Source organism: Pleuronectes platessa, chromosome 19 (genome assembly GCF_947347685.1).
Source record: "Pleuronectes platessa chromosome 19, fPlePla1.1, whole genome shotgun sequence".
In the NCBI taxonomy this organism is placed as follows: Eukaryota; Metazoa; Chordata; class Actinopteri; order Pleuronectiformes; family Pleuronectidae; genus Pleuronectes; species Pleuronectes platessa.
In genome coordinates this window covers 4,305,731-4,318,743 of record NC_070644.1, presented here as the reverse complement: position 1 = coordinate 4,318,743, position 13,013 = coordinate 4,305,731, and the positions used below count along the sequence as shown (strand labels likewise).

General features: G+C 43.2%; 1 protein-coding gene across 1 annotated transcript in view; it reads right to left on the bottom strand.

Annotated features, from left to right (window-relative positions):
- The window catches only part of adamts6 (ADAM metallopeptidase with thrombospondin type 1 motif, 6), a 62,351-nt gene that overhangs the window by 4,450 nt on the left and 44,888 nt on the right, over positions 1 to 13,013 (bottom strand). Inside the window, exons 17-23 of the mRNA XM_053411305.1 lie at positions 12,801 to 12,924; positions 12,001 to 12,081; positions 9,497 to 9,660; positions 6,600 to 6,738; positions 4,526 to 4,655; positions 1,893 to 2,097; positions 1,632 to 1,808 (exon numbers count right to left, since the gene is read on the bottom strand). Of these exons, the coding sequence (XP_053267280.1) occupies positions 1,632 to 1,808; positions 1,893 to 2,097; positions 4,526 to 4,655; positions 6,600 to 6,738; positions 9,497 to 9,660; positions 12,001 to 12,081; positions 12,801 to 12,924 (1,020 nt within the window). The remainder of the gene's footprint in view (positions 1 to 1,631; positions 1,809 to 1,892; positions 2,098 to 4,525; positions 4,656 to 6,599; positions 6,739 to 9,496; positions 9,661 to 12,000; positions 12,082 to 12,800; positions 12,925 to 13,013) is intronic.

Genomic DNA, 13,013 nt, shown 5'->3' with positions numbered 1-13,013 from the left:
TGGCCATTAAACTCTTTTGCAATGGAATGAAAAAAAGAAAACAAAGGCAGACTATAAAAACAACTCCAGGAGGTGCCAGCGCACATTTGGCAGAACAAAAGTCTCAAGTAAAGTGGATCTCCTAATAATGAATCTACTTTGGAAGCACTGAGAAATAACACACCTGTCAGCCATCGCTATGTGTGTGCCCACGTTGGAGTGTGTGATGTGAACCCAACCATCAACAACCCGCCGCCTCCCGCTTTCGAGAGAACTACCAGGCTTTCTGTCACCTTTGCTGATCCTCTCTGGCTGCCTCAGATCAGTGAGCCCGCATGTCATCCCTTCCCAATTAGAGAGTCTTTATTAGGGCCCGCTGCCAGCCATGACAGATGGTGTACGTCAATGGCGTGACTTAAGTGGGATTTGAACTGGTTTTGGGCCTGAGAGACCAGGCTTTCTGGGACTGGCAAACAACCTCCTCTTTCTGATGCTTCAGGGCCGTCCAGCGAGGGCGAAGCTTGTAATTACAGCCAAAAACAAAAAGAAGAAGAAGAAGAAGAAGAGAAGAGAGAAGAAGAAGAAGAAGAAGAAGAAGAAGAAGAAGAAGAAGAAGAAGAAGAAGAAGAAGAAGAAGAAGAAGAAGAAGAAGAAGAAGAAGAGGTGGATACAGGGGGAGATGGTTTCACACACACACATACACACACACACACACTCTCCACACACCTCTGCGGTGCATGAGAAAGTGCTGCGTAAGAGCAGACTCCAGCTGTTGCTCTACGAGGCGTTAGTGTTGGCTCGGCGTGGCGAGGAGCCCGGTCTTTGATGGACCACGCTGAGGTTATCAGTCAGCTCGGCTTTGTTTATGACTGTTATTGGCTCTGATTGAATTGTAAAAGTGTCTTATTGATGTTTGCGAACGCACATGTGGCCGTTATGAGGAGAAGCCAAGGGAGTGCTGCGACCCAGACTGCCTGACTCCTGACCTCTGACCTGAACAACACAGCGCTGACACCATGACATCTCCTCCACTGAAGTTATTAGTCATCCGCCCCAACCGTCCTCTAAACATCAGAACACACTGTTTAAAAATTCCACTTTTACACTAAATTATTAACAAATTCTGCAAAATAACAAGCCATACTTTTTGTAGATACAACTTTTCCCTGACGCACGTTTTTCTGCGTCCTCTTGCTAACATGAGTCAGCTGTGTTATAAAGTTCAACAGCTTTTGCTGAGCGCTCTAAGCCATGTCAGGGTGAACCCGAGAACGCTACTCCTCGGTCTTCCCCTAAATCGTGTTCCTGGAAGTGATAGAGAGGCCTGGTCCGAGGCAGAGATAAACTTCAAACAGCCAGGAGTATATTACTGCCACTGATCACACACTCCAGGCCTATGGGAGCACTTGGACTCCAACACACAAACACAGCCTCTACGCACACACACACACACGTCACAGGCCTGCTTACAACCCCCCCAACCTCTGTGTGTCACCCTGGTGTAAATTATATTAACCATTGACCGACACATGGAATATATCTGTGCGTCTTTTAAACATTCAAGCTATCCTTTCAAAGGATTAACCAGCGTACGGTTGTTTGGGAAGATCACTAAAATCTGTTCTGTGACGTGAAGGAGGTTGCTGTCCTACCTGTCCCCATTCCCCAGGGATCCAGCGAGGAGGAGGACATCGTCCCAAGCTGCAGCGGATTCGAACAGGAGGTTTGTTGTGGCTCGGGCAGTGGGCGGGCGGGAAGGTCTTTGTCAAATCGCTGCTCTTGCACAAGGCGATGCGGTGCTTATAGCCGGGCCCACATTTAGGTGTGCACTAAAGAGAGAGGAAGAGGTGTAAGAAGAAGAGGAGGGTCTAGAAAGCACAATGAGGCCAAAGGGTTTCAGAATGTCGTCTTACCTCGGACCAATCCAGCGTGACCCACTTAGGAGGGCAGGACTGGTTGTTGCAGGACTCTTGCTCGATGGGCCTGTGAGTCAGACAGTGGGTATCCTCCAGCGTCTCCTCCTCGGCAGGCCCGATCTTCCTGATACACAGGACTGTCCTCGTCCTTATCCCGCCATCGCACGTCTTCCCGCACTCTGACCAGTCGCCAATAAACCACCTGAAGGACGGAAACATGACTTCAAACAGAGGAACCAAAGATAACAGCTTAGTCATAAAACTGTAAAGGGAGTTTTTCAGTGTTGTTATTCCAGTGTGTTACTGTTCACAACCCATTTCAAGAAGGATTTTGATCATTTAGGAAATAGTGTAGAATCACATTTAATAACACATAAACCCGAGGCTAGATTTCCAAAATGGTATCAGTCCTAAGAACTTTTTGGCGCCAACTGAAATAGTATCAAAAACAGTCCAGTAAAAAAAAACGGGGGATGGATCTTCGGAAAATAAAAGTTTTTACCTCTCAAAGTTAGAAACTGAAATTAGAATATTGGATCTGCACTAATAACAGTAACCAGGGCACCAAATACCCAGATGACCCCCGAAGGATCTAATTTATGTTGATTACATTGGACAAACTAAACACCTTTTGGGTTTTTATGACAACTGAAGGCAGACACAGGTTCTCTTTCATGTTTGGAAGGGGCGGTTGAGGTGAGGGGAATTCAGCTGAACATGCAAATTCACCACTAGATGTCACTACATTCTACACACTGAACCTTTAAGTTGAACACTTTTAAATGACTCTGATGAATGTTAACTCTTGTGACCTGGCAGACACTTCACCACCGTGTTGCTGGCTACGCTCGAGTGTCACGTGTTGGGCCATGCCAGCCCGCTGAGCTTCTGACCTCCACAAAATAAGACCCGGTTTTGTTCTACCCCCCGTCATCACACTCAAGAATTAATATCATAAACCTGCCCAGACAACGGCCTTCCAAACACATGCAGCCTGTAAGATATTACATCATCCGGAAGAATGTATACAGAATTAACAACATGTTCAAACATCTGTTCGCTTTCATTACTCCAGCCCATAAAACTCGGGCTATTCTAAAACAATCGTGTTTACATGGTCGGCTTTTGTCGGCCTTTCCTGGGGCTGCATAAGAGCGTCAGCCTTCCTGACAGGCACAGATGCCATGTGTGCAGTGTAACTCAACACACACGTGCACCTCCACAGTATTCAAGTATTAATCACAACAAATGAGATTGCACAAGTCGGCAACCACTGGATACAGATGTGGAAATACATAACATTTAGACTGTGATTAGAGGAAAACTAATGACCACTTACACAGTGGATTTACGATACTATCAGCTGCTTTGGCCGACGCCCAGAAGAAAGACACCACCGCTCCCTCTCGTACACAAATAATCATTAGATAATCTGAAACTAATTAACGTGATGTATTGAATCCCTCTTGCTCCAGAGGTGATTGAAGTGAGTCTGGCCCGGCTTCCAGCTCCAGCGCGGGGGTTTACGGACACTTGGCCACCAAACACGAGTTCATATTCCACCTGTATACGTGTATATTACCCCTCCAGGATCGGTAGAGACGCCAAAACAATCAAACACAGGTGGTCATTTTCAAGGCTCTTATTTTTGGCACGAGGCAAACACTGAAAATAGTTAACATATGCAGTTATAAATCGCTGCCCTTTTATTTTTATTATTTTCTCCCCAACAAGTTTTCCAGCAGGGCTCATTGAAGTTGAATTAATATCAGCAGTCAGACGCACTTTTATGGGGAGTTTTCCTTTTGAAAGCATTAACTTAAAGCTGCCAGACTCCATATTTGAATACGAACAATGGATGAAATGTCCATGTGTAATGTGACAGGTGTTTGCTGGGAGTGACAAACCCACAGAGCGTTATCAGACGACACAGTCTTCCTCAGTGGTACGTCGCTTTTTTGGCATCTCTTACCTCTTTGTTTTGGTTTTAAAGCCTCAGACTGCACTGTTTTGGTTCAGTCTCACTGCTGTCAGCAGCCTTTTCAATTCTTTCAAATACGAAGTACACAACTTAGCAGGAGAGGAGGTCTTGGATCAAATTGATAACTGATAAATTCAATATAAAAAACCTGGATGATTCAAGTCTTTTCATAATGCCAAAAAATACTTTTTCTGTGATTAATGTAAATGTAGCTTTTACAGATTTTGGATTTTACACCTTCACCGGGACAAAACAAGCAGTCTGAATACTGTTTTTGTAAGCGGCTGTGGCTCAGGAGTTGTGGCGGGTGGTCCACTAACCAGACGGTCGACGGTTTGATCCCCATCCTCCCCATTCCACTTACAGAGGTTGCTGAGCCCTAAATTACAGCTGAAAGCTGTGCTGGTAGTGAGTGAGTGTTGTATGATAAAAAAAAGTGCTGCACATAGATGCACTGAATGACTGGGTGTGAATGGGTTAATGGCCAAAATGTACAGTGAAGAGATCGTCATCAAGACGAGAAAAGTTCCTCATAAATACAGAGCATTTACCATTTTTACTCATTTCTGACACGACTGAGAAGATGAATTAATCAACTACCAAAGCTGTGAGATGATACTGGCAACATTTAAGGTTAAGTGGAACATACTCTGGGGGACACGGCTCAGTGTTGCAGTCCCTCTGGTTCTCTGGAGGTTTGCTGTCTTGGTCACAGTAGCTGTTCTGCACCACCGAGTTGTCGTCCAGCCTCTTACACACCACTTCCTGCTTCTGGGAGCCTGCAGGGAGGGAAAAGACTGATCAATATGGCAGCAGAGGGCTCAGCTGATCTCGCACATTAAATCACCTCAGAAACATGGAAGCCGGCCTTCGTGTCAAGCGCTATGTTTGAGCGGACATGGTATCACTTTCAGTCTGTAGCAAATCCAGACATGTAAATTCCTGATTCTTTGCAGGATATCTTGGCAAATCACTTTTACAGAGCAGAGGGCTCTTTACTTTGGCTTCTAATGGAGAGAGCGAGGGCTACTGTATCTGTGTCACAACTCCCACTGTGTGTGTGTGTGTGTGTGTGTGTGTGCGTGCGTCCGTGCGTGCGTGTGTGTGTGTGTGCCATAGCAACTCAGAAAGGGTCTGTTTGGACCCTCGTGGGACATATCCCACAGCAGACTTGTCTAGCAGCTGTAATGAGATATGGATGCGTGTGTGTGTGTGCGTAGTATAGAAAATGTACCCATCTGTTCTTCCAGTGAAATACAATTTGGAGGAAAAGTGCGAACCATGGGGTAGAGGAGTTTCAGTTGTAAGGCTGTCAAAAGGTGTTTTTCATAGATTTTATTAGCGCAGTGATATATTAAGCAACACTCCATGATTAGCTGAGCTTGCTGTATCGAATGGGAGCACGATTAAATTACATTTAACAGATTTAAAGCTCTGTGCGATCAGAGACACACAGTAGACACAAAGTAGATCATTTGGATTAACAATGCAAAGGCATGTTTATGACGCTGGAAGGCCATGTGTGCTTCCTCGTCTAAGGAATAGCTTCAAACTCCTGCTCTGGTCTTGGAAATCCTTCCTCAGAAAAACCCACATGCTTATTCAGTCATGCTTTTACAAAATATTACAAACCCATCCAGGCCACGCTTGACAACTGGGAAGCAACACTGTTTATTGTTACATGAAACCCATTGCTTTTGGGCTAAAAGGTTTGGTTTAGTCATTTTTGAGGCCATGGTCAGCATTTCTGTGCGGTTTCAGATTTTGAATGTTTGACTTTGGAGGACAAGCGTTCTGGAAGAGCGGCCCTATCTGTGTGCAGCGCTGGTAAACCAGAAGCTATGCCGAGCAGCTCATTCACAGAAATTACACCATATTCATTACTCTGAATAAAATATGGAAAATATACATATTGAATTTATTAGAGGGCTGAATCTCCAGGCTATAAAGTAATGATTTTGGAAACCCCTCTCAAATTATGATACTGGGTTTCAACACACTGCTCTTCAGCATTTATGGAATTATTGGTTGGGGGAGATTTACAGAATGACACACACACACACGCACACACACGAGATGTGAAGTATTCAATATTTTAGAAGGTTAGAAATACTCAAAATGACTTTAAACACCCGCAGCATGTTAGGGCATTCAACACCAAAATGCTTGGAGTGCTTTTTTTCAAAAGGCAACTGGCCACCAGAGCTCAGCAGAAGGTCGACACTGAGAAGACAGTATCCTTCCCTCATAGAAAAATAAACTTGGATATTGAAGACTTACACAACAGTTTTATAAAATCAGTAGTTATGAAGAAAAAAGTCAGATTGTATGACATGTAACTGGCGGCTAGACCGCGCTCTGCTTAAAATAATCTGTATAACGTTGGAATTGATTAAAAGATAAATAACAAACGATGTAACATGAGAATAGAATGCAGTAGGTGGAATGTTTCTGTGTTTGGCACCTGGCAGAGCTAAAGAAAGTAGCTGTTATTTAATCAAGAGTAGTTTAAGGCATGAGAGATCTTTGGAAAAAGGAGCTGCCACTGTAGAGGTTTTACTTTTGAAAAAATGCATCGCCATGCACCTGTTTAATGCACAGTTTCAATAAAGTGCATAGGAAATAGGAGTTGAAAAATAAAAATCTAAATGTCCACTCGGCTGAATCTGTGGGTAAAAGAGTAAATCGATAAAAGCAAAATGCAAGTTGCAGTGCCGACTCACCTCCAGCGCAGGTAGCCGAGCATTCAGACCAGGGCAGGTGGTGCCAGGAGAAGCCCACCTCATTGTCGCCACTTCCTGTGCGCTGGATGGGCACGTTGAACTTGTAGCGTATTCCCATGTTCTGCTCCTGAAGGAGGACCTGAAATAAGGAGAGACGCAAAAGAACAGGTGAGGACAGAGAGGGAGAAATAGTCTGGTTGAGCCAGGAATGAATTAATAGTAAAATATCTATGTTTGGTATGACAACGTAAAAGGTTATTAAATCAGGTATTTGTGTGCATTCCTACAGAGCTGAGTTGAAATTGCTAAACCTGCGTCCGATGTGTTTGTTTGGATTATGCTTTTGTGCTACAAGGACAGAGCCAAAATCTGCAAACACAACATTATTAGACAGTTGTTATGACTGGAGTGTAATGTTTAGAGTTGTGTTTGACACCAGACCAATGTCAAATCCAATGAGTTCATTATTTTTTGGTGGAACCAGCTGAAGAGACTGTTGTGTTCTGTAAAACCAAAACAATGAGGTGAGCAATGCTAAGAATATATGTGGAAAAGAAAGGAAGTACAGAATCAGGTGTTAATCCCCTGTGGGCTTCTCACTATGAGTCAGCCCTTTCACATTACACATATTAATGTGAGGCTCTCATAGACCTGTTCAACTACAGGACCAGTAAGAGAGCACGCAAGATCATTCTGATCCTCCCATCCCGGTCACCACCTATTCCAGAGACTCCCATCCGGAAAAAGGTTCCGGGCTATCAGGACTAAAACCTCGCGCCACCTGAACAGTTTTTTCCCTATGGCAGTGGGGCTCACAAACAAGCCCCCTGAATCACACTGACTCTGCTGACCCCCCCCCCCCCCGCACATAATTTATAACCTAATATTATTGGCACTATCACCAATCACTGCGACCTTAGAACCGCACGTGCCCATAACTCTCTTATTGTATATATTTTTGTTCTATATTGTTGTTTTTATATTGTTGTTTTATGTACAGTGCACCAACCACACCAAGGCAATTTCCTGTACTATGTAAACTGTGCAAATATACATGGCAAATAAAAGAATTCTGATTCTGATTCTGAACACACAAATATTGATCACTGTAACTTTAAATGCAGCCCGGATCACTGGGCCCCTGTTGGGCTCGTATTAGTCTGCTGGATGCAGAAACCGAGGAAGTGAGGCACAGCTTTGAAAGCCACAAAGAAATCGCTAGTGGTGGAGTGGCCGGTCTATTCCAAACCGTGCTGTGTGGTCTGGTATTTTCAGCATTCATTACAAGGCAGAAACCACCACGCATCACAGCCAGAAAAGGCTCAGTTGTCTGGCATCAACACGCAAATACGTCACGAAACCCATTACAGAAATAGGTGTATCTATGGTTCTTAACGTGCACGTGAAAACTGTGCAACAACAAACAGTAGACACTCACGAAGCCAAGTGACACTGCGTTTGTGCTCAGCAAAATTGGCATATGAATAGCTTTCAACCCCAAACCGCCGGCTGTGGGTGATCTAAGGTTAGACCCTGATTAGACTGACGCAGACCAACAGCATCAGGGCTGCCCAACACATATCAATGCAGAGCCGCAAACTGAGGAGTCACTTAAGGTTTCCCATTTTACGTGTGATGGGTCTCAGGTGAGAGTGACACCAAGCCAAAAAAGGGGTGTGATGTGAGGAAATAGGATTTAAAGTATTCAAAGTTACACAAACATATGTTTCTGCCGACATGTTAAGTATGAATAGGATAGAACTTCTTTTTTTTACAACAGTGTGCCTTAAAGAGAGAAGTAAGCTTTATGTGCCTAAACGATGAAAGCATCAAATCACTGACCTCTGTAGAATCCTGTAGTTCTTGCAGGACACGGAGTCATGTGCTCAGATGTCATAAGCTGTCAGTAATTGATAAGTTTATGGACGCTTGTAAGTTGCCGACCAATCACAGCCCATTCTCTCAACACGGCCCATTCCTCACCGATCCCTGCTCAGCTACACTACCCCTCATGCTCTGCTGCTAGCAATTACCTCCACCACCCCAGCCTCCACCATTTTGCACCAAGTCCAACATGGACTCTGTAAATGGTATTTATCTTGCCTGCTTCCGCCCACCAGGTTTTGTTTGCTAATGTTCCCTGTTTTTATCTTAGCATGCTGCTTGGCTAATTCAGGGAACATCCAAAGAATGGAGCCATCCACTCCAAGCATAACTGTATTCCCGTTGTGCAATAAATGGTTAAATCATGACAAAGTGTTTCTGACTGAACTAAACATAATGTTTTGGAGAAACCTGATTAAGAACTCAGGTCCGAAAAGGGAGATCACAGTTTTTCTAACTAAGATGCAATATTTTTTGTCCAACATCTACACACCTAGGAAGCCTAGAAACATTGGTAGTCATAGTGTGGTATTTGGAGTCAGCTGCCATGCCAAAGCTATGCCAACATCACTTATCAAGAAACCTGTGTATCTCTACAGTCGCTTCCACACATGAACTCCGGAGAATGTCCGCACAATTGGGTCCGGACTTTCTCTGGAGTTTGCCTTTCACACACAAACAACAGAGCAGGAGATTCTCAACTCAGACGTGTTCCAGACAACACAGAAAATCCCAGCAGGATTCAGGTGAGGGGGGGAGCAGGAAGCAAAGGCATTATGTAGCGTATTAAGTCAGCTGTGAAGATCACATGTTTTTGTTTATAGCACATCGACATCGGCAGTGCTAGTAGGAGAAACTCCAGAGTAATGTCAGTGCAGAATAGTGCAGAATATTGTCCGTAGATTAGCGGGAGTTCTGAAATTAGCTGAAGTTAAAGAACACTGAGGAACATTTTAAAGAAATGAAGAAGAAGTAGGAATTTACAGTGAGAGAAATAATTAATGTTGTATTACCATGACGACCAGGATTTCAGTGGTAGCTCCCAGCGATTCTAAAGACTCCGGTTCGTCAGTGGGTCTCTTATAGTGGAAAGCCGTCCCGGCGATGTCGAACTTCCTGGGCCAGTCGATAGTCCACGCTCCATTGATGTAATAATCATCCCCTTCAGATTTCAAAGCTGGGTGATCACAGAAAGTGAGAAACACTGTGAAAAAGGCTGGAATCAAAAGCAGACAGGAACGGTAGCTGAGGCAACAGGTGAAGACAATCATTCGGTATGATGTCATTGCCGCGTTTGTCTTCATCACCATCATCATCATTTGCAGCCTCCCTGAAGCCTCTGACAACTTTCTATCCCTCGACAGACTGAGCACAGACACGCTGTATAATGAAGACGTCCACGTGCACCGACACGTACAATACGTCTAATTTAGGGAGAAAAAGAAAACACACTTCAGGTGAAAGCCTGGACGAACCTCATGAATACCACTCTGTCTGGTTGTCAAAACAAAAGTTGGTCTCCAAGCACAACAGATCTGAAAATATCCACATTTCCCTGCATTGAGATGGGGCCAAATTGGGGAGAAATGATCCAAGCGCTCTCTGGCTCGCGCTCTCCAGACTCCCCTGCTGTATTTAAGTGAATGAGATGGGCAACAGTTTACTCGACTTTAACGCATCACAGCATTCTCGATAAATTAATTATCAGCACATCTGGCTCAGAGAGTGAGCATTGTGATTTTATTATTTGGAGCCGCGCAGTCAACACAAGTCCTCACAAGACATGTACCGTGTTTTGCAACGTCTCAATTGGTTTTTGCTTTCACAAAATACAAAACACAAAAGAAAAAAAAAATAATGAAAACCTGACATAAATAGCAAGGACTCAGAGAATGCTACAAAAGCAAAACATTATCTTTATCACCTTGGTCACAGATGATATTCATAACAAAGTTAAAAATTGCTTGGAAGGGAAAATCAAGTCCAACACAATAGCCAAAATTTCACTCTTTAAACTTTGATATATAGACATCATATCCTCCATAATCCTGGTGGACCAGGCAGCTGTCACCACGGCCCTATAAATCTGATGCAGCTCTCCGGTTCAAAGTGTAACTTAAGCCCTCCATCAACACCATCCCCTCTAAATTCAACACGCTGTCACATGTCTTTCTCTGGCTAATGAAAAGACACAGAACTGGCCTAATTTAATCCGCTCGTTTGATTGTTTTGGTTCTGACGCTGCCAGTGTTACAAATATTCTTTGTTTAGTCTGGAACAGAATGGGTGAGTGTGATGCCAAGACCATCATCACACATGCAAAGACTTAGTTTTCTGTTTTTGTTTTTTTGTTGTTTTTTTGCAACAGACTGTGTTATTGCTTCACATTAGGCAACGGGAGAATAAATGATGGCACTATCTAATTTTCTCTTGACAAGGAAATCCCTGGAAATGTGGTTGACACAGAACGGATCATATAATATGAAACAGCTTGATGTTGCAAATTGCCAAATCATAACACTGCAGAGTTTGCAGTGTCTGCTGAGACTGAGGGATAAATGATGAAACATAAATAAGAGTTTACAAGGTTGAACGCAGTGGTGAAATGATCTAAAAAAAAGATTTAAAAGGGGTATGATGTGTTCAATATTCACAAACTTATTTCTACCTAGCTGATAAGCAACATTTAGAGCGATCTTAAGTTTTGCAGATGCAAAACTTAAGTTGGACACAAATAACGACAGCCAACTATCCTGAGGGAAAATAAGAATGTCCGCATCGGATCTGATACCAATCTATTAAATAGCTGTGGAGACATTTCACTTAATGAAGGCACAAATTTTAAAATCTAATTTCTGTATACCACTGTCTAAAAATCCATCAAGTAGATGTTGAGATATTTTACTGGAGAGAATATTTTGACCTGTTAATGGCACTTGAGAAAATGTAAAGGGCCCAGTCATTAGGAAATACCGGTACCAAATTCCATACTAATCTATCCTGAACTAGTTGAGATTTTTACTGGAAAGCAAAATTGTCAACTTTATCATTGCATCGGAAGACACGTTATTGGATCGCGAAAATCTTCATCTGACGGCCATGAATGTTTGTAGCGATAGTTGTAAAGACATTTTGCTTAAAGCCGCAAGTGTCAACCTCATGTTGCTGCTTGACGAAAGGTTGTGGGTTTATCAAATCATTAGGATTTAACCTCTGGAGAGCATGAATATCTTTCAAACATGTCATTAAATTCAGTCGGCAAACAACTCACTAAAATATAAAAACATTAACCTGCTGGTGGTTCTAGACTAGATTTCAGATGATCATCGAAGAGGGATTCATCCTCTGGGGGCCATGAATGTTTGTACAAAATACCATACAATAATTTCAGCCTGGACCAAAGTGGGTAACACACCAGCATCAACATTCTTAAATCCCCAGCACTGGTAGTACTTATTTAAATAAAGTATCAGCATAAGTACTAATGCGATTTAATGATTTAGAGGCCACTACTTACCGATATAATTCTTGGACATGGCAACTTCCTTAATCTCGATATGAACTGATCCTTTTGGGATCTGAACCACCTCCATGTAGCCTGGAAGAGAAGGACGCTTCATTTATGTGTTGTTTCTCCCACACAAACCAAAATCCTAATTCCCCATGTGACATATTAAACATCAGAGGAGACAGAAAGTCACATATCATTTTAGGTTGGAGCATCTATAGAATAAATTCCAAATCACCGAAAAAGGACAAAGAAGGAGGACAAAACAATCCCCTCCTTTTTTTCCACACACACATGCACACACACAGTATTTTTAGATGGTTTACTAGCCATACCATAGAAGGAGAAATATGTTTTCTCTCTCCTTGGCCCCTATAGACGATCTCAGGCTACAGCCAACACAAAGCTTTCACTCGATTTTCTTCACTCGATGAAATGAATGGGGGAAATATTATGTTTTGATCTTTATTCTGACAACCTAATTCTAAATAGCCCCAAACGCATGCTCTGTTGGTGAGAGACAAGGTGAAAGGTGAAAACTTTTCCATAAAAGATTATTTTCCTGGCTCCTGCGATGTGTTGGGATTTTGGGCAAAAACTGTTTTACCAAGAAGAGCGATGAGTTATTTGGTTTCCTTTACAGTCATCCTTGGTTTGTCACATGTGGTCATCAAACCTAAACACACTTTCTGCTGCTCCTTTTTCACACTGAGTGACTCAAAGATGTCTGAAAGCGGCTGGAGCTGAGGTGAAAGAACATCTAAGCCCCTCATTCTTAAACAGCATGTCTGGAGTCAGGTATGTTTTACCTCCTCTGGGTAAAGACTCGTTAAAGAGTCCCTCTGTGGCCTCGCAGGTGCTGCCATCCCCTCCACACACACGGCACCGATCTTCTTTAGCATCAGATCCCAGGATGTTGTCGCAGCCCACGTGCTTGAGAGAGATAGGGAGCGTAATGTTAATTTCAGACTGGACGATGGAGTCAGGAATCTTTAGGTCCCATTTCAGAGCAGAGGCTTCAA